Raw genomic sequence first — 24,727 nt, forward strand, 5'->3', positions numbered from 1 at the left:
GATTTTGTTATGTTGAACAGTTTGAAATATACAGAATATTATATAAAATAATACAACATCCACGTATCTACTGGTCAAAGTTTGCAGGTGCTTTCATATCGTTTGTTTTCTTTCTGTATTTGTTTAAGAATATTTGCCTTTTCAAATAAAATGTAGATTGTCTACTGTTTAACTTGTAGTAGCAGGTATAAAAGAAAAGAGAATATTATTTCTTACAGGTGATATTAGAACTTAGCATGGAGTGGGTTTGTAGCTAAAGTAGTAAAGTGCTTCAGTCCCTGATTTCAGTTCCCAGTACTGAAAAAAAAAAAAAAAAATGGGAGAGCCAGGGAGAAGAACAAATTTAAATGGCTTTTTAATGTTTAATTCTTTTTTCAAGTGTCTAAGAAAAAAAAAACAACTAGATGTCTGTTGGGAATCATTTTAGATTTTTAGTAATGTGGCACCTATATTAACAAATTAAAATTTAGTCATTAAATACTGTTTTCATTAGATTTCCCTAGTGTGCACCGTCAATTCTCTGAGTTTTAGCCTCAGTTAGTGAAGAATCACAGGGGAAGAGAAAAATATTTAAAGTCTTGAAAATAGTGTACTAATTTTAAATGACTTATAAAGGTATTATTTGAATTATAATATGTATCAGATAGAGTTATATATTTAAAAGCAATCTAGTATTTTTTTTCGGGGGTGGGGGTGTCATGGGGCTTGAACTCTGGCCTGGGCCCTGTCCCTGAGCTCTTCAGCTCAAGGCTGCCCCACCCTACCCTTCAGCCACAGCCCCACTTCCTGTTTTCTAGTGATGAATTGGAGATAAAGAGTCTCTCAGCTTTGTATTGCCTGGGCTGATTCTGAACCTTGATTCTCAGATCTCAGCCTCTTGAGTAGCTAGGATTAGAGGTGTGAGCCACCTCGCCTGGATAAAACAATCTAGTATTTTTAAATAGGCTTCTGAAATGGATAGGAGGGACAGAGAAAATGTCACTTGGCTATTTTTTAATAAATAGCAACCTAGGTTCTTTGCTGCTTAAATGTATACATGGAATGGGCTTGCTTGCTCTTTACTATCACCTTATTCCTAATCGTGTGTGTGTGTGTGTGTGTGTGTGTGTGTGTGTGTGTGTGCATGCGCGCGTGCATGCGTGTGTCTGTCTGTTGTCCGTGTACCTGTGTGCAAGTGTGTGTGCACATGCCTTTGTAAATGTATTTGCTAGTACTGGGGCTTAAACTCAGGGTCCAGAGCTTTTGCCTATTAGCTTTTTTGCATTTAAAGGTTGGAACTGGTGTTCTACCACTTAAGCTACACCTCCACCTCTGGCTTTTTGAGAATAAGATTCTCAAATTTGTCTGCTGGGGCTGTATTCAAACCATAACCCTCAGATGTCAGATTTCTGCAGAGCTAGGAATACAGGGATGAGCCACCAGTGCCCAACATCAGTTAATATTTGAAAGGTAGCTGCTGAATAAATATTTGAAAGGCAGCTGCCTATGTGCATACTAAAATATTTTACAGTTAGTGCTCTGAGATAGAGGCCGGGAGTTTGGTCTAGTGGTAGAGTGTTGCCTAGCATGCACAAAGACCTGGGTTCGATTCATTGGACATACATAGAAAAAAGCTGGAAGTGGTGCTGAGGTTCAAGTGGTAGAGCTCTAACTTTGAGAAAGTCGAAGCCCTGAGCTCAAGCCCAGGACTGGCAAAAAAAAAAAAAAAAGACTGAGATAAATGAAACTTCTTAAAATGAGAAATTATATATACAGAATATAAAGTATTGCTACTGTTTAAGTATATTTTATTTAATAAAAAGTTACAACTGTAAAATTTTGATATCTACTTTACATATGCAAATTTAATTAAATGCTTCATGTCATAAAAGTATTTCTGATGCTCAACTGTAATACAGTGATTTAAGCAAAATTTTTTATTTGAATATGTAGTTCATGCCAGTAAAAGGAACAAAGAATTCAGATAGTACAATTAAATAAATATTTGTGGAAGACATTTTGTAGTTAGCATTACATTTTTTACTCAAGTCTGGTATTCTATCACTTGAACCACATCTCTGCTTCATTAATGTCACATTTTATGTCTGTTTAGCTTTGTTAGCAGTGTCACTTTACAAGTTTGTATTTGTTGTATGTAACTCAGTATCAAAAAGCCTGGACCTGTTATGTTTTTTGTTCATCACTAGATGGAGTTCCTGCTGTACAACTGTATTAGGTAGGCATCAGTACTGTAATTTTTGCTTTCCCCAAACGAGGCATTAATATATTTAAAAAATGTTCTCTGTATAAATAATCAGCTTTTAAATACGTACCATGGCAATAGGAATGTACAAATATATAATATGCTATTTATGGGATTAGTCCTTTTCATCAGTGCATATTAATTTTACAAAGGGATTTCATTGTATTTCCATTCATACACACATGCAAGCTACTTTGGCCAAATTCATCCCTTTATTATTCCTTCTTATCTCCCTGTCTTTTTAAGTAAAATAGGTTACATTTTTCTTTTTTCACATATTACGCAGTCCTTAGCGTCAAAGAAATATATGCCCTACACGGTGCCACATGCCTGTAATTCTAGCTTCTCAGTAGGCTGAGATCTGAGGATCAAGGTTCAAAGACAGCCTGGGCACAAAAGGAGCTGAGAAGTGGGGCTTGGCTCAAGGGTAGGGTGGTAGCCTTGGGCTAAAGAGCTCAGGGACAGCACCCAGGCCCAGGGTTAGGGCGATAGCCTTGAACTGAAAAATTCGGGGATGGTGCCCACGCCTAGTTCAAGCCCCGTTACCTCCCCCCCCAAAAAATAAATATTTTAGTAAGTTTTTTAGGGGGTATATGTGCTCATGCAAGAAAGATGAGATAAGTGGAAGGGGCAATTGAGATTGATTGATGCCAGTTTCCCGGTAAGCAATTAACATTATTAACTTATTTATGCCAGTTCTTTTTTAAAAATTCCAATGGTTAAGATCTTGCTGACCTGAAGGTATGCTTATGTGGTCAATGTAGCACTGAAACCAAAGTGTTCAGACATTATCAATGAAGTTAAATGACCGTTGGGTAAGTAAATAGTTTGTCTACTCCTTGACTTATCCTTGCTGTTGTCCTTAATTTTAGCCTTACCAAGGATTGTCCAGCTTTTCTTGCCATTTTATACTCTAAAAAACCAAGCCAAAAATAGAAAAAAATTGTCTTACATTTACTCTAATCAAGGAAAATATTTCCCTCAGAAATTCGATGTACCATCAGCAGTTTAGGCCAGCAATTAGGCATGTTTGTATTTCTGCTCTTTTCTTTTTTCCTACTCTACCATTAATGGAAACACTATTCTACTGTATGCTGTTAAGTCAGTTCAATTATAAGCTTTTAAAAGTCGTCATTCTATGGTTCTTAGTAGTTAAAAATGTTCCTATAGCATTCTTTTTAAAAAGTTTTTTCAAAGTTTAATTTCTCCATAGTACCTGTTAAAAAGATAATTTTAGTACCTGTACAATATTTTAAAAAATAGTAGTTAAATATTAATGGAAAAAAGTAATAGTCTCTTATCCCTTACTTGCTAAACTGCTTTCCAAGATTCTTGTTCTTTTTTTTTTTCTGTTGTTGTTTTGATGTGGCTAAGTTCCTTCATTGTTCATTTTTGCTTAGCATCTTTGAAAATTAAATCTTTGAAGAAAGTCAATGAAAAGTAAAGTGTCACCATTTCCTGTTTCTATTTCTTTCCCCACTCACCTCAATGCAGTTTTTTTTTTTAAATAATTTTCTTCATTAGCTCTACAGTTTTCAGTGATATCCCCAAAATCCAGTTATGTGTACTGTGGAGTTATTAGGAACTGAAGGACATGAGTCAAGAGTTCTCAAGCAGCCTGGTGCTGGTGGCTCACACCTGTAATCTTAACTAGTCAGGAGGCTGAGATCTGAGGATCACACTAGGAAGCCAGCCCGTGCACTAAAGTCCATAAGACTCTTATCTACAACTACCAGAAAACTGAAAGTGGTTCTGTGACCCAAGTGGTAGAGCTGAAGAGCTCAGGGACAGTGCCCAGACTGAGAGTTCAAGCTCCATGATCAACAAAAACAGAGTTCTCAAGAACTACATTAATGTTTTATTGGAGGTGGAGATGTTATTGCAAAGTTCATGATATATAAAACTCTTCAGTTGTCATTAGTGTAATCTTTACAATAATAACTGTTTCAACTGAACTTGTTTTGTTACAATGGAGCCTAGAGGTAGACCGATAGGTTCAATGACATAATCATGAAATCAGGTTTTTCCATTTACCCTTTTTTTTCTTTTTTATATTAGACATCATGAGTCAGTTGTCTTCAAAACAAAAGTTAGAGCTTAGAACAAGATCACTTGCTCATTCTCTTCTCCCAGATCAAAATGCTTACATCTCCTAATAACCTACATTCTCTGAGATGTGCAAATGGGGCTTAACAAAATCAGCGGTGGTGTCATCTTTGTAGTTTCAGCTTTGTGTTTCTGGAAGATTGGCTTAGCTTTCTCTGTAGCCACTGTGCTTCCTGTCACAATACTGCTTTTCCTGGGCACACAGAATCCTTGCCCTTCTTATCTATGTTATTTTTGAGGTTGGTGTTTGATACCCATTTTTACAAAAGCTTAGTGGATTTTAGCAAAGTTAAGAATTGTGATTATGAGAGGCTTAGCAGCAGCCTATCTATTCTTAACTAAGAATGTTGGCTTTGTTCTCAGGTTGGTTTGTAGTCTCCTTACAGTGCTACAATGGCCTCTTCAGGTCTGGGCATCATGTGCAATATTACTTAAGAGAACACCCTTTCTTATATGAGTGATTATCTCTTCATGAATGTCCCTAGAAAGCTTCCAGAAAACTTTCTGTAGTTACTTCATTGACCAAAATTGCTTCAAAGATCCATCTAGTAAGAATGGGATTGACATGATTGTTTTAAGTGTAGAGAAAGGTAGAGTGTTTGAGGTTTGTTAGGGAGGAGCAGGAAGCGTAATTGATGGATATTCACAGTGTCTGCCACAGTCAGACTCTGAGTGAAAAGTATTACCAACATTGTTGCTAACACTTCTGCCAGGGCACTTTCTTTTGAAAAATTAAGTGAAGTAGAAAGTTTCTTGGAATGATAACTTTTCTATCTCCTCTGCTAGAGTATCTGTTTGTACTTATATATGCAAAAGGGACATTTGTAAGCTTTAAATGTAAAGTAGGAAATGTATCATTTCTTTTGAGTTTGTATTTATTGGGCCTATAATTTTGTACTTCCTTGGACCAAAGATATATTGAATAATCATAATATTCTCAAAAATATACACTAAAGTGATTTTCGGCCAGGAGTTTAACCTAGTGGTACAGTGCATGCCTAGCATGCATGAAGGCCCGGGTTCAATTCCTCAGTACCACATACATAGAAAAGCCAGAAGTGGTGCTGTGGCTCAAGTGGTAGAGCACTAACCTTGAGGAAAGCCCAAGGACAGTGCCCAGGACCTGAGTTCAAGCCCCAGGACTAGCAAAAAAAAAAAAGTGATTTTTCAAACAATGTTATCATTGTTTTTTTTTTTTTTTTTTTTTTTTTGTCAGTAGTGGAATTTGAGCTTAGGTGTGGGCATTGTCTCTGAGCTCTTCAGCTCAAGGCTAGCACTCTACCACTTAAGCCTTAGCACCACTTCCAATTTTCTGACAGTTAATTGGAGATAAGAGTCTCACAGACTTGCCTGGGCTGACTTTGAACTGAGATCCTCGAATCCCAGCCTCCTGAGTAGCTAGGTTTACAAGCAGGAGCCATTGCACCCATTGATTTTTTTTTTCTTTAATTAAAGATATTCAAATGACAAATGTAACTTTTTGCTTTTTTCCTTACAGAACTTAAACAGATTTCTCAGCAAATACTTTCCTTGTTTCATTTATTTTTTCACTACTCTCATTACTTTCTTATATAGATGCCTCAGAGCTAAATGTAGTCATTTTTTTTTAAATGTTACTCATTTTTGGTATTTGGGCATCCCACTCTTGCTTGGCTTTTTTACTATTGGCTGTTCCTTTACTACTTGAGCCACACTTCTACTTACAACTTTTTGCTGTTTAGTTGGTGGTGTACTCTTTTGGATTTGTCTGCCTGAGCTGACTTTGGACCAAGATTCTCAGATCTTGACTTCTTGAGTGGCATGAAGATTCTGATATTACTAATTTTTTCTCAGTTTCTTATACTTAACGTTCTTCAGTTTTCCACACTAAAGCATCCTATTGTACTAATACAGAATTTTAGCCCAAGATGAAGAAGTTTATGGTTTTTCTTACAACAGTTTTGAAGAATTGCTTAAGGAACTAACAGGAAAATAATCCAGTACGCTTTTCTCATATTTGTGTCATACTTAAAACTGCTTATTATTCTGGTTGTAAATACTAAGAAATTATCACATAAGTGATTCTGCAGAATTAAAGTGTTATGTGAAGTTTTTCTAAACTAGTCTAAAGCATTTTATTCCAAATCTATTTGCTATTCAGATTTGTGCTTTTTAGATTACTGCTTCTTCTTCAAGTTAAGTGTTTTTTTAAACAAATATTTAAGAAATAATGTATCTATTACCAAATAAGGCCTAATTTTTAGTTGTCATTTACATTTTCTAGGGACCATTACTATCTAAATACAATTAGTGATATAAGTAATAATGATAGAATTTCATGATCAAGTGAAAGTATCCATAAAATGGTATATATCTTGAGCTTTATTTTTTGTCTCATAATTACTATAATAAATTAAAGTTTATGAGATGTTAATATGTGTTTCGCGGAAAAGAGTTCTGAGGCTAAGTAATTTTCCCCCAGAATGAATGATTTAGGCTAAATGTATTCCTTATTGCAGAATCTTTACTACTATAATGTGGATTTAAATATTTCAAACTTAATATAACATTTCTTAGACTATTGCTCCACAGAACAGTTTGAAAAACATTAGTTTTCAAGTTAAAGTGTGCAATAATATAAAGAAAATTGTGTCTAATCTTTATAGTTAAGTGCCAGTCATTGTATTAAAAAATATATTAACCAAAAAACTTGGGCATCGAAGACAATTAATTTCAAATGCATTTCAGATGTTTTTCAAGACGATTTCAGTTATAAATTCTCAGTTACTACTTAATTTTTTAAATGAATTTTATTAATACGCATAGTATTGTTTTTCTCATCTGATCCTTTAATTTCACTTCTTTCTGCTTCTCTTCCTGCATAGTGGCACTGTGATTTTTTTTTCAGTCAAACTTAGACTAAAAATCTAGGGAGATTCAGATTCCTTCTTCATTAAGATCTTGTGTCAGGATTTCTTAACTTTGGCTTGTGTAAACAGCCCAAAATCTTGGGCTAGATAGTTCTTCGTTGTGAGAAGCTGTCTGTCCTGCATTATAGGTGTAAACACCTACATACATGATTGCATCCTACTATATGCCAGTGTTTTTGGTTTTCCCCCTAGTGTTCCAAACTAGGCCCTTGGCATACTAGGCAAGCACTGTGTTGCCTGATTTAATTTCAAAATGCAAGTGTATTTCCTGTTTATAATTCCAGTCAATTCCAGTGCATACCCTCATGAACTGGCTTCTTTATTTCTTTACTTTAGTCTCATTCAAATACATTCATGCTTATTAATGTTCCTCATGAATACAACAGTGTGCTGTGTTCTCTTCCTACCGTGTTATAATTTGTTTCAAACTTTCCCTAAGTATCAGTTTCTCCATCATACTATTCAATATCCCTCAATTATTTATTTCAGATAAGTTTTAATGGTGGATAGTATTTTATTTGAAATATGTGTGTATTCCTTCACTTTTAAAGGACAGGCATTGTTCTTGGTCCTTTCTTTTTTTCTTTTCATGGGCAAGGACAGTGCTTAGGGAACCTAGAACTTTACACATGCTAGGCAAATGCTGGACTGTATCTCCAGCCTCCTTTTTGGTAGTCAATAAAAGATTTGTGGTTCATTAATACGAACTATTAATAGGATGTGGAGAGCCTTTGCTTGCCTAAAAACTTTGCATTTTCTTTGAGTGTGGATTTGTTTGACTGGTTATAGAAAGCTTGAAGATCTTTAAGTATTGTAAAAAATACTTATTAGAACACAATCCTACAATCCCTAACCAGCACTACAAATTAAATGAAACCAAAGTGGCTCACACCTGTAATCCTAGCTACTTAGAAGGCTGAGATCTGAGGATTGTGGGTTCAAAGCCAGCCCAGGAAGGAAAGTCTATGAGACTTCAACAAACCAACACAAGACCAGAAATAGTGCTGTGGCTCAAAGCAGTAGAGCATTAGCCTTGAACAAAACAGCCCAAGGATAACACCTTGGTCCCAAGATCAAGCCCCACAACAGACAAAAAAAGAAAAAATTTAAGTCAATAAAGAATAAAGCCCCCACTTCCTTCCTTCCTCATATGCTTTAATACAGTTATGTGTTATTACTCAGGACTAGCCATGATGGGTTTGATGGGCTACATTTTTACCGGGAACTTTAAAAGGTGAGAAAAGATGGGTCACACAGCTTTTAGAAGATAACTCGAGTTATAACACCTCCCTGCAAGTCAAGAATTGAGAGTGGACAAAGAGGGAAAGAATAAGACTTCTCAATTCAGAATCCACCATCACTCTGCACAATGCCTAGTAATTCTTGGTTAAATCAAGCCATGTATGATAGTAGTTAAGCAAAAAGGAATAGCTTTCTGTTTAATTTTTTAAATTGTATTTTATTGCCAGGGTGATGTATAAAGTCAGATACAGTAACAGCATGAAACAAATCATGAGGGGGAACAAGAGAAAAGAAATAACTTCACATAGTACATTAAGAACAACAATCACCAAGATAAACCTCTTGTTTCCATATCCTGGAGTTCATTTCACTTAACCTCATTCTATATGGCCACATAGCTTTTGAGCTATTGTGATCCTCTGCTAGGAGAATCCTAGATATATACTAATTATTTCAATGAGGGAAACCATGGAGCCTATGTTTCTTTGGATCTGGCTTATTCACTTAGTATGATTTTTTTCCCCTAGTCTTTTCATTTCCTTACAAATGGGGTGATGTCATTCTCTCTGATGTAGCATAGAATTCCATGGTGTATAAATACCACATCTTGATCCATTCATCTACTGAGGTTCATTGGGGTTGGTTCCATGTCTTAGCTATGATAAACAATTCTGAGATGAACATGGCTGGTCTAGTAGATGCAGTATGTCCTTGTTTCTGGACATTTGGGTAAATGCCTAGGAGTGGGATTGCTAGGTCTTAGGGGAGTCTATATTTAGTCTCTTGAGTAACCTAAGGAACACTTGAGCACTATACTGAGGACCTATCTTTGACAATGAAAATACCAACAGACACAAAAACTCAAAAACCATGGTTCAAAACATAATGCAAAAAAGGTATTATTTAGTATGAATGATGAAGAAAGAAGGTAGAGTATTGTCTTGATTAAATTCAGATGGGAAGGAGCATATCAGGTGGCTCACATCTTTCCACTAATCTGGCTATCTTTAATAGTAAAAATAGGATGTGTTTTAGAGTTGCAGATAAATTTTATTAGGTAAATTTGTGTATGTAGAGTCTGAATAACAAGATTTAATATATTTATTTTTTTCTGGTCCTGGGGCTTGAACTCAGGGCCTGTGCTCTGTGCCTGAACATCTCTGTGCTCAAGGCTAGTACTTGACCAATTGAGCCACAGTGCCACTATCAGGTTTTTTTGTTTCTGTTTTTGTTTTCCTGAGTAGTTTATTGGAGAAAAGAGTGTCAAGGGCTTTCCTGCCTGGGCTGGCTTTGAAACTTGATCCTCAGATCTTAGCCTCCTGAGTAACTAGAATTGTTTTAAAGAAGGTTATAATTAGATACTTAATATTTACATTGGAAATAAATGTTGATTTAGGGTATGTGGGGGTTATTAGCTATGCAGAACTATTCCTTGAATTTATGTGGTTTTGTTGAATGGAATAAAACAGTTTGTCATTTTCTTTTCTGTACTGCAGGGAACAACCTATCTTCAGTACTAGAGCTCATGTCTTCCAGATTGACCCAAACACAAAGAAGAATTGGGTACCCACCAGCAAGCATGCAGTTACTGTGTCTTATTTTTATGACAGCACAAGAAATGTGTATAGGATAATCAGTTTAGATGGCGCAAAGGTAAGTTACATTTATTTTATATCATCTTGCTATTTTGCTACGTGCAGTATAATATTTCTATTTTATTCTGATTTATCTTCACCAAAATGTTTGAAAATTAAAAACTTACTTTTGTATGGTGTTATAGTTTGATTCAGGGCTTGGTGCTTGCTAAGCTGGTGCTTTTACTTAAATCACATCATCATACCTCCAGCCCTTTATTGCACTAATTGTATTCACAGTAGCAATTCGATTCCCACCTGAGCATATGCGTGATCAGTCTATTTTAGGCTTCCCATGATTGCTAGGATAATAGGCATGTGCCATTGCATCCAACCTTTCTCATTTAGATGGAATCTCATGGATTCCATCTGATGATTAAGAAGGAGCTCTCATATAACAATAGATAGCACATCTATTTTATATCCAAGAAAGGAAAGGGCTAGTTTTGTTCTATTGTCTTTAATAGAGCAGGTATCCATGTAGCTATTCATCAGTACCTACAAAGCTCATAAATATTTTGTTTATACTATATAAGATAAACAAATTTATTCTGAAAATGGCTTGACCTTTCATTCCACATTTAATAGCTCACCAAGTGGTGGCTTATGGATTTTATAGCATGTGTTTATATTTTTTATTATTATTTTGTAATTTAAATTTTACTGTAAAGGTAATATACGGAGGGGTTACAGTAAGGTAATGAGTACATGTCTTTTAAACAATGTTACCCCCTCCCTCATTTTCTCCCACTTCCCCCTCCGTTGAATTGGTTCACCCCCGTTGTCCCACCATTAATATGATTTCCCAAAATCAGATAAACTTATATATAAGACCAAAGTTACAGAAATCAAAAACAGTGACTGGGAATAAATCAAAGAAAGAAAAAAGGAAGCTGGGCATCATTGGCTCATTCCTATAATCCTAGATACTCAGGAAGCTGAGATCTAAGGATCATGGTTCAAAGCCAGCCTGGGCACGAAAGTCCATGAGATTCTTATCTCCAATTAACCACCAAAAAACTGGAAGTGGCGCTGTGGCTCAAGTGGTAGAGTGCTAGCCTTGAACTAAAGAGCTCAAGGACAGTGCCCAGGCTCTGAGTTGAAGCCCCAATACTAACCCCCCAAAAAAAGAAAGAAAAGAAAAAAGAATAACTGAAAATAGTACAATAAAAAAGATTCTTATTTCCATTTCTTGGATTTCGTTTTGATAAGCATCATTTTATGTGGTCATGTTCACGTAGTTATTGAGCCATTGTGACCCTCTCCTGAGAAAGTCCGCCTGTGTTCTTACTGTGCAATTCATGCATGCTTTCATACTGTTGGAATTACATTTTAGTCTTAGTTTTGGAGGACACTAAAATGACTGGTTCTAGCAGAGCAATGAATTAAAATATTGTAATAGTTGAAATCTATCATCATCATCATCTTCCAAGTTAATATTTAATAACATGTTAAAGTACTATTTTTTAAGAAATTACATGTTAAATAGAAGTGATACTGCCATGAATTGTACTACTTTATAAGAAGTTAAAGTTTATATTTAGTAATTTTCTCTTGAGTAAAGGATGATACTGAAAGATTTTTTAGTATCATAATGTGTTTTAGGTAAGCCAACCTTAAGAGAACTCTTCTGCAGGGTGGGTGGCTCAACTAATCCTAGCTACTGAGGAGGCTGAGATCTGAGGATCATGATTGAAAGCCAGCCTGGGCACTAAAGAATGTGAGACTCTTCTCTCCAATTAATCACTAGAAAATGGGAAGTGGAGTTGTGGCTCAGGAGGTAGGGTGGTAGCCTTGAGCTGAAGAGCTCAGGAACAGTGCCCAAGCCCAGAGTTCAAGCCCCATGACCCACAAAAAAAAAAGAAAGAAAGAAAGAAAGAGAAAGATGAAAAAAGAAAGAAAGAAAACTCTTCTGCTTACATTATCACTTTTTTTTTTTCCAGTCCTGGGACTCAAACTCAGGGTTTGGGCACTGTACTTGAACTTTGTCAGGGGCTCTACCTGTTGAGCCACAGCACCTCTTCTGGCTTTTTCTGTGTATGTGGTACTAAGGAATCAAACCCAAAGCTTAATGCATGCTGGGGCAAGCACTCTACAACTAGGCCATTCTCCTGCCCTCCCTCATCACTTTTTTTTTCTATTCAATTTTGAAAGTTTTTTGGTGGTATAGGTTCATATGGTTAAATATCAGACACTATTATGATTAAGGTCTTTTGCTTCTAGTGAATGTCATTAAAATTCCATAAGCAATAACCATAAATATTCATAAGGAAGAAATCAACCATCCTGAAAACTCTGAAATTTTCTAGATTATAGAAAAACTTCTGAATATAAGATAGGGATTTTTTTTTTTTTTTGTCAGTCATGGGGCTTAGACTCTGGGGCCTGGCAGTTTTCTCTGAGCTCTTCAGCTCAAGGCTACCACCCTACCCCTTGAGCTGCATCACCACTTTCGGTTTTCTAGTGGTTAATTGGAGAGAAGGGTCTCATGGACTTTAGTGCCTGAGTTGGCTTTGAACTGTGATCCTCAGATCTCAGCCTCCTGAGTAGCCAGGATTACAGGTGTGAGCTATAGCACCTGGCTAAGGCTAAGATATAGAATTTTTAGTGAAAAGATTTTATTGTATTTATATTTGCTCATTACCATATTTTTCCATTGTGAATTGTGCCAGAAATTACTTCTCCAATTACCTTAATACATTTAAGATTGTGTTTCACTGATTCCAAATTTTTACAACTAAATAGTTCTCTATTTAAGTGCATGTTAGGCAATTTTGGATTGGTCACTCACACATGTTTTTATTTTTCAGGCAATAATAAATAGTACCATCACCCCAAACATGACATTTACTAAAACATCTCAGAAGTTTGGCCAGTGGGCCGATAGCCGGGCAAATACTGTCTATGGATTGGGATTCTCCTCTGAGCACCATCTTTCAAAAGTAAGTTAAATCATAATATCTGTAAAAACCTTAATTTTCAGTCCTGACATATTAAATGTATAACAGGACTGGGAATGTGGCTTAGTGGTAGAGTGCTTGCCTAGCATGCATGAAACCCTGGGTTCATGAACAGAAAAAGCTGAAGTGGTCAAACACTAGCCTTGAGAAAGCTCAAGAACAGTGCCCAGGGCTTGAGTTCAAGCTCCATGACTGATAATAAATAAATTAATTAAAATATTATATATATATATATATACATACATATGTAACAGCAAACAGATTATAAAATATTTGAGAACTTTGTTAATATTCTCAGAACAGCAGTGTTGACTTTAGAGCAAGAAGCAAGAGATCATTAGATTATCCTTTCTCTTGGAAAATTTATAGTATACATTAAAAAAATAATCACCATAACAGGCTCCTATGGCTTATACCTATCATCCTAGTTAATCAGGAGGCTGAGATGAGGATCATGGTTCAAAGTCAGCTCAGATGTTTATCTCCAGTTAAACACCAAAAATGTAGAAAGTAGAGTTACAGCTCAAGTGGTGGCAAAGTAGTCACCTTGAGCAAAAAAACTCAAGGACAGCACCCTGGCTCTGAGTTTAAGCCCCAGGACTAGCACTAAAAAAGAAAAAAAAAAAGGTCAGCATTTATTAAGAAGGATTTTTGTGATTTATTATCTGAATGACAGAATTGAATGTTAGTTGGGACTTATCATTTCAGAAGGTGTTTTGCTTAGAGATTAATACCCTTCCATTAAGCCTTTAAGATAGGAAGGTATATCAAACTCTTCTGAATTATGAAATCTGAAGCTAAGGCCTGACATAGTGACACACACACCTGCAATCTCTTGTATTCTGGAGGTAGAGATCTGCAGGAGCACCATCATGATTCAAGACTGGCTGAAAAGTAAGGCATCTCAAACCTGTTGGCTCATGTTTGCAATCCCAGGTGTTTGGGAAGTGTAAGTAGGAGGATCATGCTCTGAAAATGACTGCTGGGAAAAAATGCATGAGACTCTATCTGAAATTAAAGCAAAAAAGCTCTAGAACATGGTTAATGTAGAATTCCTGCTTAGCAAGTGCAGAGCCCTTGGGTTAAATCCCACTTAACTCTACTGCAAATCCATCTGAAGCTGATGTTGCTTTTTTTTTTTTTTTTTTCCAGTCCTAGTGCTTGAACTCTGGGCTTGGGAGGTGCCCCTGAGCTTCTTTTTGCTCAAGGCGAGCCCTCTACCACTTGAGCCACAGCTCCACTTCTGGCTTTTTCTGGGATTGATTCGAGAAAAGTCTTATGGACATTCTTGCCTGGGTTGGCTTTGAATCACAGTCCTCAGACCTACCTCTTGTGTAGTTGGGAATACAGGAATGAGCCAATAGAGCTTGACTAGATTTCAGCTTTTTATATGGTAGTAGGCACATATAAATTAATATGTTAAGGAAACTGCTGTCTTATCTGCATGTAGAGTCTCAACTTTGAAGTAGTACAGAGAGAGAGCTAATAAGCAAGGTAAGGGATTTTATTCCTTGTGTGTTTCATGAACAATAATTTTTGTCTTCAAATTGTCAGTCTTAAAGGCTTTATAAAGTATTTCACACTTTTCTGGTGCTGAACATAACTGTTTAGAAATCTTAGAATAAATTTTTAGTTTTGTCGTTAATAATAGTACATATGTTTATATTAGTTTTTATTTTAGTAATAAAGTATTTTCTTAATGCTGTGATGTTAATAAGTAGACAGTTTGGGTTCAGTTTTCTTAGTGATAAAGAGAGTGTATTGGGGGGTGTGGGGGGGGGAGGGAAATGGGTACCAAGACATGTGAAAGGGTATCAATGTATGTGAATTAATGCACCTTCTATCTGGCAAATATCATGTAACCCTTTTACTAATTACAATAAAAAAAATAATAAATTGACCAATTGAATTAAAAAAAAAAGAGAATGTATTATGCTATCTTTATTAATTCCTCTTCCCGCCTTCTGCCCACATTGGTCTTAGTTAATTATTGCTGAACAACAAAGGAGGTGTTTAAATAAAATAGTTGGCCAGGTGCAGTGGCTCATGCCTGTAATCCTAGCTACTCAAGAGGTTGAGATCTGAGGATCACGGTTCAAAGCCAACCCAGGCCCTACAGATTGTGAGATTCTTTTTTTTTTTTTTTTTTTTTTTTTTTGCCAGTCCTGGGCTTGAGTTCAGGGCCAGAGCACTGTCCTTGGACTTTCCTCAAGGCTAGTGTTCTGCCCTGAGCCACTGCACCACTTCTGGCTTTTTCTATGTAAGTGGTACCGAGGAATCAAACCTGGGTCTTCGTGTATGCTAGGCAGGCACTCTACCACTAGGCCAAACTCCCGGCCTGTGAGATTCTTATCTCCAATTAACCACTACTGAACAGGAAGTGGTGGCTCAAGGGGTAGGGTAGTAACCTTGAGCTGAAGAGCTCAGGGACAGCACGCAGGCCCAGAGTCCACGCCCCATGACTGACAAAAACAAACAAACAAATAAATAAATGGCTAATAATAAATTCCAACTTATTTATAATGTTTTTTTATAAGATTAATCTTGGCTGCTTAATGTATACTAATGATTTGATGATAAGCTTCTTTTTCTATCATCTTATTACAAGTTGTAAGTGCTTTGGAAGCTATACTGCTTGTTTAAGAATTGTGAAGAAAACTAAAGTAAAAATCATTACTGTGGCTTATTTTGTTAATGTAGACAGTCTTTATACATTCAGTTTGCAGAAAAGTTTCAGGAATTTAAAGAAGCAGCTCGACTAGCAAAGGAGAAATCACAAGAAAAGATGGAACTTACCAGTACACCTTCACAGGTAAAGATTTCATTTCATTTTGTATTTATGTGACTTGTTCATTTCATTTGTTATTCTTTATGCTAGAGTGAATTTGGCAAGATTTTACAAAGTTGACAGAAATAACACTAATTTTTTTCTGTATATGTCATTGAAGAATATTAAATAAAACAGACCAATCTGCATAAAACTTAAAAGCAAAAGTACCCAAAGATGATACAGATTGGCCTGTGCTTTTTTTTTTCTTCCTCCTCCTCCTCCTCCTCCTCCTCTTCCTCTTCCTCTTCTTCTTTTATTATTTATTATTACTATTTTTATTTATTTATTTATTTATTTATTTATTTATTTATTTATTTATTTTTGTCATTCCTGGGGTTGAACAGTGTCCAAGGACAGGGCCTTGCTCAAGGCTAGTGTTCTGCCACTTGAGCCACAGCACCACTTCCAGCTTTTCCTGAGTATGTGGTACCAAGGAATCCAATTGAGAGCTTCATGTATGCTAGGCAAGCACTCTAACACTAGGTTACACTCTGGCCCCTGGCCTGTGCTTTTGTGTCTTTTTTCTTTTTTTTTTTTTTACATAGGTGGTGGTAGTCGGGCAAATTAGGTGATGAAAGGAACCACAAATAGAGGTTTGGAAAAATAAGAAGTATGCTCAGAATCTAGAAACTAGACATGGTATACCATGTAGAGTCACTTGAGAAAGTCTCAGGAGTGGTCAGGCAGAAAGCGGGGCAAAGAGAAGACCAAAGTAGAGTTTTTTGTGGGTTTTCTATGGAAAGACTTAAGGGACAGGGAAAAAAAAATCTTTAGAATTAGCTATCAGTAGTATCTAGTCAATAGGTATCTGGCCCTAGAATTATTAAGGTAAAGGAATAGTGTCTCTGTGGTATGAAGGCCAGATAGAGAAAGATAAGGCTTTGTGCTAGTTATTTGATATCAAGGGGTACTTCCTGCAGGGACTTTAGTGTCTAAAGAGTGGCTAGTCCCAAAGCCTTGCTCCGCTCTTTTTTACTTTGTTTTTGAAATAGAGTTTCACTAACTTTGTCTAACCAGTCCTTGAACTTGGCCTTCTGCATCTGCCTTTGGCTTTTCTATCATTTATTTTGTTTCAATTTTCATCTTATAAGTAAGGTCCTTGAGGTCTTGAACTTGTGATTATTCTGCATCTAGTTCCTGAGGGATAGGATTATAGGTGTGACCACTATATCTAGTTTGTGTGAATTTTTTTTTTTTTTTTTTTTTTTTGCTAGTCCTGGGCTTGAGCTCAGAGCCTGAGCACTGCCCTTGGGCTTTCTCAAGGCTAGAGCTCTACCACTTGAGCCTCAGCACCACTTCGGCTTTTTTCTTATGTATGTGGTACCGAGGAATCGAACCCAGTCTTTGTGCATGCTAGGCAAGCACTCTACCACTAAGCCAAACTCCTGGCCCTGTGAATTTTGTTTTTAAGTAAATAGGAATTACGTTTGACTTTAGTGAATAGCCAAATGATTGAATAATTTTTTTGTTTTACTAAAGAATTTATTACATTGATTTTTACATCATATTTCAAATGTCATGTTTAACAAACAAGTGTTCGAGAAGGGAATCTTCATATACAATCACTGGCACATAGATTTTAGAACATAATTAAAATTAAGCTAAGGATTTGTATGTCATAGTCTCCATCTTTTCCCTATTCCCAGCACTCAACTCTGGTAAACTCCGTTATAAAGAGTACATTTTTTTCAGGTTGGAAAGAAGAGCTTTGTTGTTGTGCTTTGCTCAGTGTGTGAAGTACATATTTTCTCATAGACTTAAGGTTTACTTATATTGAAGCCAAACTTCCATTATATCTGCATGCTTGGATACTGCAGTGATGTATAATAACTTAGATGATCATTTCAAAGCTTCACCTTGGATTTCATCTCTTCAGTGTTCTGACAGTGTAATAATACTTTTAAGTGTAAAAGCCCATTTAAAATTAAGTACAGACCAGGTGTGGTGGCTCATTCTTGCAATTCTATCTACTTCTGAGGCTGAGCTATCAGGAGATTATGGTTCCAGGTTATCCTAGGCATAAAGATGACCTCATAGTTGAGAATGGTAACATGTGCCTATCATCCTAGGTACACAGGCCAGGGAACAAAGACTGAGACTGAAAATAGGAGGGTTGAGTTACAGGCCTTCCTGAGCAAAAAATTCATGTGACCCCTCCATCTCAACAGAAAATGTTGAGCATGGGGTACACACTTGTCATCCTAGGTACAACAGGAAATATAAATGGGACTATTTTTGGCCAGAAAAAAAAATGAAACCCTTTCTCAAAAATAATGGCGGGGCCGGGAGTTTGGCCTAGTAGTAGAGTGCTTATGTAGCATGCACAAACTCCTGGGTACTGTATACACAGAAAAAGCTGGAAATGATGCTGCGCTCAAGTGGTAGAATGCTAGCCTTGAGAAATCTCAAGGACGGTGCTCAGGCTTGGAGCTCATGCCTCAGAACTGGCAATAATAATGATGATAATAATAATAACGCCAGCTGAGCACTGATGGCTCATGCCTGCAATCCTAACTAGTCAAGAGACTGTGATCTGAGGATCTAAGTTTGAAGCCAGCCTCTGCAGGAAAAGTCTGTGAGACCTCCAGAAGGTGGAGGTGTGGCTCGAAGTAGTAGAGTACTAGACTTGAGCAGAAAAGCTCAGGGGCAGTATCCGGGACCTGCATGAAGCCCTAGGACAGACCAAAGTGACAAAAAGGCTAGATACTGGAGTGCCTGCTTAGGGAGTATGAAACCCTAAGTTAGTAATTTTACAGGAAGATGAAATAACACATTGAAGGATACCAATAAAATTACAGTAGGTTAAACTTTGCCATTGTACTTAGTTTCTGTCTCTTCATTATAACTTACCTTTTTAATTAGCTGTATACTATTACCTATTGCTTGAGTACTTATTCCTCTTGCATGGAATGCTTGTGTCTAAGCTTTACTTTTGTCAGAGTTATATATCAAAGATGATTATATTTGGAAAATGCTCTGAAAAATAAAAAGAGAAGTATAAAGTCAAAGTCAGCATTTGAGACCCAAAATATGCATACCTTAATTTCTTTCAAAACATTTTACTTGGTTAATAACGTAAGCCAGAGAGAATAGTACAAAAAAGGCATTGCTTTCATTTTTTTCCTGGTCTATGTCCTTTTTATAATAATCTAATGTTTCTGTTTCACTTGAATTACATTACTCTAGGCCAAATTCTAGCTTACTCACCTAAAACTGAGGTTTTAACTGTTGAGTTAATTCTCTTCCTGAAAAATGGCTATTACTTAATGGACAAAAAGAAGAATAACAGAATAATGAGTTACTGTTTAGGTGAAATAATCAAGAGTACTAGGTACTAAATTGGTTATAGTTTTTGTTTTTGTTTCAGAAGGCACAGTTAACACATTGGTTTGGAGTATTTGAATGTTCAGAATGGAGATGTATGTAGCTCAGTGGTAGAACACTTGCCTACCATGTTATCAGGCCCTAGGTTTGAACCTTACTACCAAGAAGAAAATATGAATTTACAAGTCAGATGAATCCTTTTTCTGTTGCTGTAGGATCTTGGGAAAGTTGTTTTACCCAAGTATGTGTATATGTAGTCTTAGTATAATAACATTATTTACTTTATAGAATTGTTTAGAAGAATGAGTAATAATATGGGCTTTAGAAATTGGATCTTAATCTTGTTTCTAATCTTTACTAATTTTAAGAAATTAAGACAAGGTACTCCTGTACTCTATAAAGTGGGAAAAATACATTCTGATTAGGGTTATTGAAAGAGTTCAATGAGGGTATTTAGAAAGTATTTAGCATATAGTTAATGGCTCAATAAATATAAATACCTGTGGATGATGGTGATTGTAGTGGTGAAGATACTGATATAAAGGGGCCTATAAATGGTAGCAGGCACATAAGAGTAACATAATGTATTAGATACCTTAATTGTATACAGCTTCAGAATTCTGAGAATTCTCTGGAAGCCTTGTTAAAGCATACGTTATTGAGTTCTTCTCCCACTGTCTTAAAGCTGAGATGGGGCTCAAGTTGTTTGCATTTCTAACTCCTTTTCAAGAGATGCTGATGCTGTTTAGGCTATCCTTTTAGAAGCATTATGTGTACAATTTTGCCTCCATAAAGGTTTGAGTTGAAAGAAACCTGGCATTTAGAGCAAAGTTAGCCATTCACCATTTTTAGACCTTTGGATATAGGTAGAGAATTAAATCTAGGATGAGCCTGACCAAGTAGCATAATAGATGATAGTCAAGAGATTGTAACAAGTTTAGGAAAGGTTGAAGAATAGTTATAAAGGAGTGGGATGGGTTGGGACAACAGAAGGTTGTACTGCATAAACTTTCTTGTCCACTGGAACTAAAATCAGTAATCCATTCATCATAAGTCAGTTAATGTGAGATGTTTCTTAGGAAAGAATTTGTGCTTTTTTAACTTATAAATTAAAACTCAGTAATACAGTGCCTTATTTTTTCACTAATACTTTGTTTTAAAGCCTTTGATTATGATTTATGATCTTTTGGCTAGAATCACATCTTACCTTTTTTTTTTAACGTATAATGCTACTGGGATTAGAACTCAGGACCCTGTCTCCCCCTCTTTATTTTTTCCAGTCCTAGGGCTTGAACTCAGGACCTGAGCACTGTCCTGGATTTTCGAAAGGCTAGAGCTCCACTACTAGAGCCATAGCACCACTTCTGGCTTTTTTCTATGTATGTGGTACTGAGGAATCTAACCTGTGTCTCATGCATGCTAGGCATGCATTCTACCACTAGGCCAAACTTCTGGCGGGTCCTTGTCCTTTTGAGGCAAGCATTTTACTACTTGAGCCATGTTCCTCACTGTACTGGTAGTAAATTTTCTAGGGTCCTTGCTCCCTCCATTCTTTACATTAAAAAAAAATATAAGTGTAATATTAGATTTCCTTGTCATTTTTCTGATATTTAGTGGTATTTATGATATATATAGTACAGAGTAAATTATATATGTATAATTCAGTTGTGGGCTATATTTTAATTTTTAGCCATTTACCTTCACAGTTTCATTTGGTTTCATTAAGGTTTACATTCATATTTTATGAGTTTACAAAATATTTAGTTATTACATATAATTGGCATAAATAGTTTAAGGACAAATAAAGCAATAAAGCTGATTCTCGTTAAGCATTAATGCATGAAAAATACATAAGAAGAATGAAGAGTAGCCCATTAACCTTGTGCATCATCAGTCAGTACCCTTTACCATAGGGAAGTCAGAGCATGGCTAATCCAGAGAGACTTTTTCCTCCCACAGTTCTGATGATTTGAAGAGGCAGGTATAGCTCTACCTCTGAGCTATATCTAAAAACTATTATGACTCCACCTAACACTAACCAGTTGGAGCTGAAGATGGACCAAGGGGAGATGAGTAGAAGAAAAAAAAGTAATAGGGGGAAATGAAGGCAAAAATTGTGTACATACTACACAATTGATCAATATAAGGGAAGGAGTAGGGAAGTGAAGATGTTGAAGTGGTGACACAGATCAAGATGCACTGTATGCATAAACTGCTTTGTTAAATTGCAAAAAATTCAATATGTAACCTAGAATTAAGATAAGTAAAGGAAGGGGTAGGGGTAGGTCGGGAAGGGGGGTAAGGATGTTAAAAGGAATGATATTGATCAAGATGCACTGTATTCATAAACTGCTTTGGTGAATGGCAACTCCTTTGTATAGCTACTTAAAGGTAATAAAAAATATTTTTTAAGGAACTATTACGAGTGTCTGAAGATCAGATTTCAGAGAGAGCTCTGGATGATGAACAAGGATAGGAAATAATTTATATCAGAAGATTAGGAGATGTTTACCTAACATCTCCACCCCATCTTCCTTTCTTTACCCTTTTACTCTTAGTCTGTTCCACTGGCTAACAGCTTTATCAAATTAATGATACCATGTATCAGAAATCATTTATAAGAAGAAATGATCATTTTTATCACTTAAAAAGAATAAGTATTATCTTGGATTTCATATTGAATTTTATTTTCTAGAAGAATAAAGTAAGCTTACTTTGATAGGCAAATCTTGATTAACAGTAAAGATAAGTTTTGTGAAGGCAAATAATTCTATTATGCTAGAGAAGAAAGCTGAAATGTACTACTAGTATCATGATGTATGTCCTAAAGGTATGTCTGGTTACATTTTCAAAGAGCTCTGTGTGAAATTTAGGGCATGTTAAAACTTTAAATTTGTTGCTGATTTCATTCAACCCTCATTTCTTCATTTTCATCTTCTCCAATTCCTTCTTTCTCCAAAGCAAGAGTACATGTCTCTTGTTCGTTTTACATTTTCCTGCTATTTTGTTTTGGGGAATAGCATCTCACTCTGTAGCACAAACTGCTCACAAATTCAAGATCTTCTGTCTCAGCCTCCCGAGTTCTATCCAGTATGACAGGCATGAGCCACCATGTGTCACTGTAATACCCTTTTTTTCTGAAGTAATTATTTGAATATCTTGGGTTTTTTGTTTTGTTTTGTTTTTGTAGATGACTTTGGGATTTAAACTCAGGTCCTTGTGCTAGGCTTATGCTGTACTATTTGAGCCTTATCTTCAGACTGGCATTTTACGGGTTAGCTGGAGATGGAGTCTCAAGGACTTTTCTGTATGGGCTGATCTCAAACTAGATCTTAGATTCTTGAATAGCTGGGATTACAGGAGTGAGCCACTCCCTTTCCCCCCAAACTGAGCAATTGCCTCCTGAAACTTTAAATACCTTCTATTATGACCAAATAATTGCTTGCAGTATCCCAAAATTTTTCAGCATTTTTGAAACTACATTTCTAAATTGTATTATGCTTACCATTCTAAAGTGTATTATGTTTTGGGTTGCTTTGCTTCAAAATTGACTTCTCTTTCAATTATTTTAAGCTTTTTCTTAAATTTCTGTTGGAAATTGATTCCTTAAAAAAAAAAATAGATGCATTAGAGTGGTTTTAACTTGAAAGTGGTATTGTTTATTTGAATAAAAGTGTAACTGTTTTTTCTCTCCTACCCATTTTCTTAAAGGAATCAGCAGGTGGAGATCTTCAGTCTCCTTTAACACCAGAAAGTATCAATGGGACAGATGACGAAAGAACACCTGATGTGACACAGAACTCAGAGCCAAGGGCTGAACCAACTCAGAATGCATTGCCATTTTCACATAGGTACAGATTTAATTCAGCAATCATGATTAAGTAAAAAGTGTAAATATGGAAATATATTTGATTTCAGAAATTTTTAGAGTTTTAATAATCTTGGATAGAAAGTGCTAAGTCAGATTTCTTCTGTTATTAATATATTGTTTTTAGTTGCTTAGATGGACTGAGGTGAACATTTTCCTTTAGAAAAAGGTATATTGAGCTTATTACAGAATTTATAATATTTCAGTGGAATAAATCCCCTCTGTCTACTTTTAACAGGAGACCTTTAATAGCTTCCTTTATTAACTTGTTTTCTGTTTCCATACATGTTCATTTAGACTTGAAAATTGAAATTAAAAAAAAATAGGATTCCCATTCTGAAATTATACCCTAGTCTTAAGAGTTTATCTGATAGAATGATTTCACTGAAGAAAATGGTAGAGTTCCTGTTAATGATAGATCTTTTTGTATACCAAAAAAAAGAGGTTCATTTGCTTCTGAATTTTAAAAGAATTTAATATTCTGAAAAGGTACAATTTGTCCCACTTGTGTCCCAACCAGTTACAGTAATTGTTGACCATCCTATGGTATTTTTAGGAATATTTATGGAAGCTTACGAAATTATAGTATTGTAAACTTAAATGTGTACCAGTAATCTATCCTAAAATACTTTTATTTGAAAACTTTCATTTGGTAGTTTTGCCTAAAACAGCCAAATAAAATACGGAATTTAAGATTTCTTTCCATGAGCCAGGTGTGGTGGCAGTGTAATCCTAGCTACTCAGGAGGCTGAGATCTGAGGACTGAGGTTCAAAGCCAGCCCAGGCACTAAAGTCCATGAGACTCTTATCTCCAATTAATCACTAGAAAGGGGTAAGTGGGGCTATGGCTTTAGGAGTAGGATGGTAGCCTTGAGCTGAAGAGCTCAGAGATAGTACCCAGGCCCAGAGTTCAAGCCCCATGACCCACAATAAAGAAAAAAAGAAAAAAAATATTTCTTTCCAAATTCTTTGGCATATTAAGAATTGTGAAATGAAATGCGAGCTGGGTGCTGGTGACTTATACCCATAATCCTTCCTACTAAGAGGCTGAGGTCTTACAATTGTGGTTCAAAGCCAGCTGGGGCAGGAAAATATGAGACTCTTATATTGATTAACTACCAAAAAGCCAAAAGTGGAGCTGTGGCTAAAGTAGTGAGCTCAAGAATAGTTCAAGGCCTAGGACACACACACACACACACACACACACACACACACACACACACACGCTTACATACACAGAGAAGTGAAATATTTTAACTCTATGAAACTTTTAGTTGAAATTAAAATTTATTAAATATTAGGGTCATTGGATTAAACATTAAAAATTAGTTTTGAAGGGCCTTGTAATTAGACTGAGGAAGAATAAACTTGAGAAAGGCTTTTTTTTAAGAAAAAGGATAATTTGAGGGTACTTGTTACTTAAAATGATAATAATTTTGTATAAATTAGACATCTTGGAGTCAGCATTTGTATTTTCTTTCTAAAGCTATAAAGGTGACTAAACAAGAAAACTTTTAATTTTCTAATCTAAGACTGTTTTCACAATGGTACGTTATACATGCAGTCTTTTAACCAAGATTATAATTTTTGTAATCTTAACAAAATATAGGAT

The 24,727-nt window shown here is 35.9% G+C and overlaps 1 protein-coding gene across 1 annotated transcript in view; it reads left to right on the forward strand.

Moving 5' to 3' along the window:
- Homer1 (homer scaffold protein 1) overlaps positions 1–24,727 on the forward strand; it is a 92,468-nt gene that overhangs the window by 22,082 nt on the left and 45,659 nt on the right. Inside the window, exons 2-5 of the mRNA XM_090331712.1 lie at positions 9,996–10,152; positions 12,944–13,075; positions 15,813–15,905; positions 22,959–23,098. Coding sequence (XP_090187838.1) covers positions 9,996–10,152; positions 12,944–13,075; positions 15,813–15,905; positions 22,959–23,098 — 522 coding nt within the window. The remainder of the gene's footprint in view (positions 1–9,995; positions 10,153–12,943; positions 13,076–15,812; positions 15,906–22,958; positions 23,099–24,727) is intronic.

This window comes from Megascapheus bottae, chromosome 4, assembly GCF_031878675.1.
Source record: "Megascapheus bottae isolate mThoBot1 chromosome 4, mThoBot2.hap1, whole genome shotgun sequence".
Classification (NCBI taxonomy): domain Eukaryota; kingdom Metazoa; phylum Chordata; class Mammalia; order Rodentia; family Geomyidae; genus Megascapheus; species Megascapheus bottae.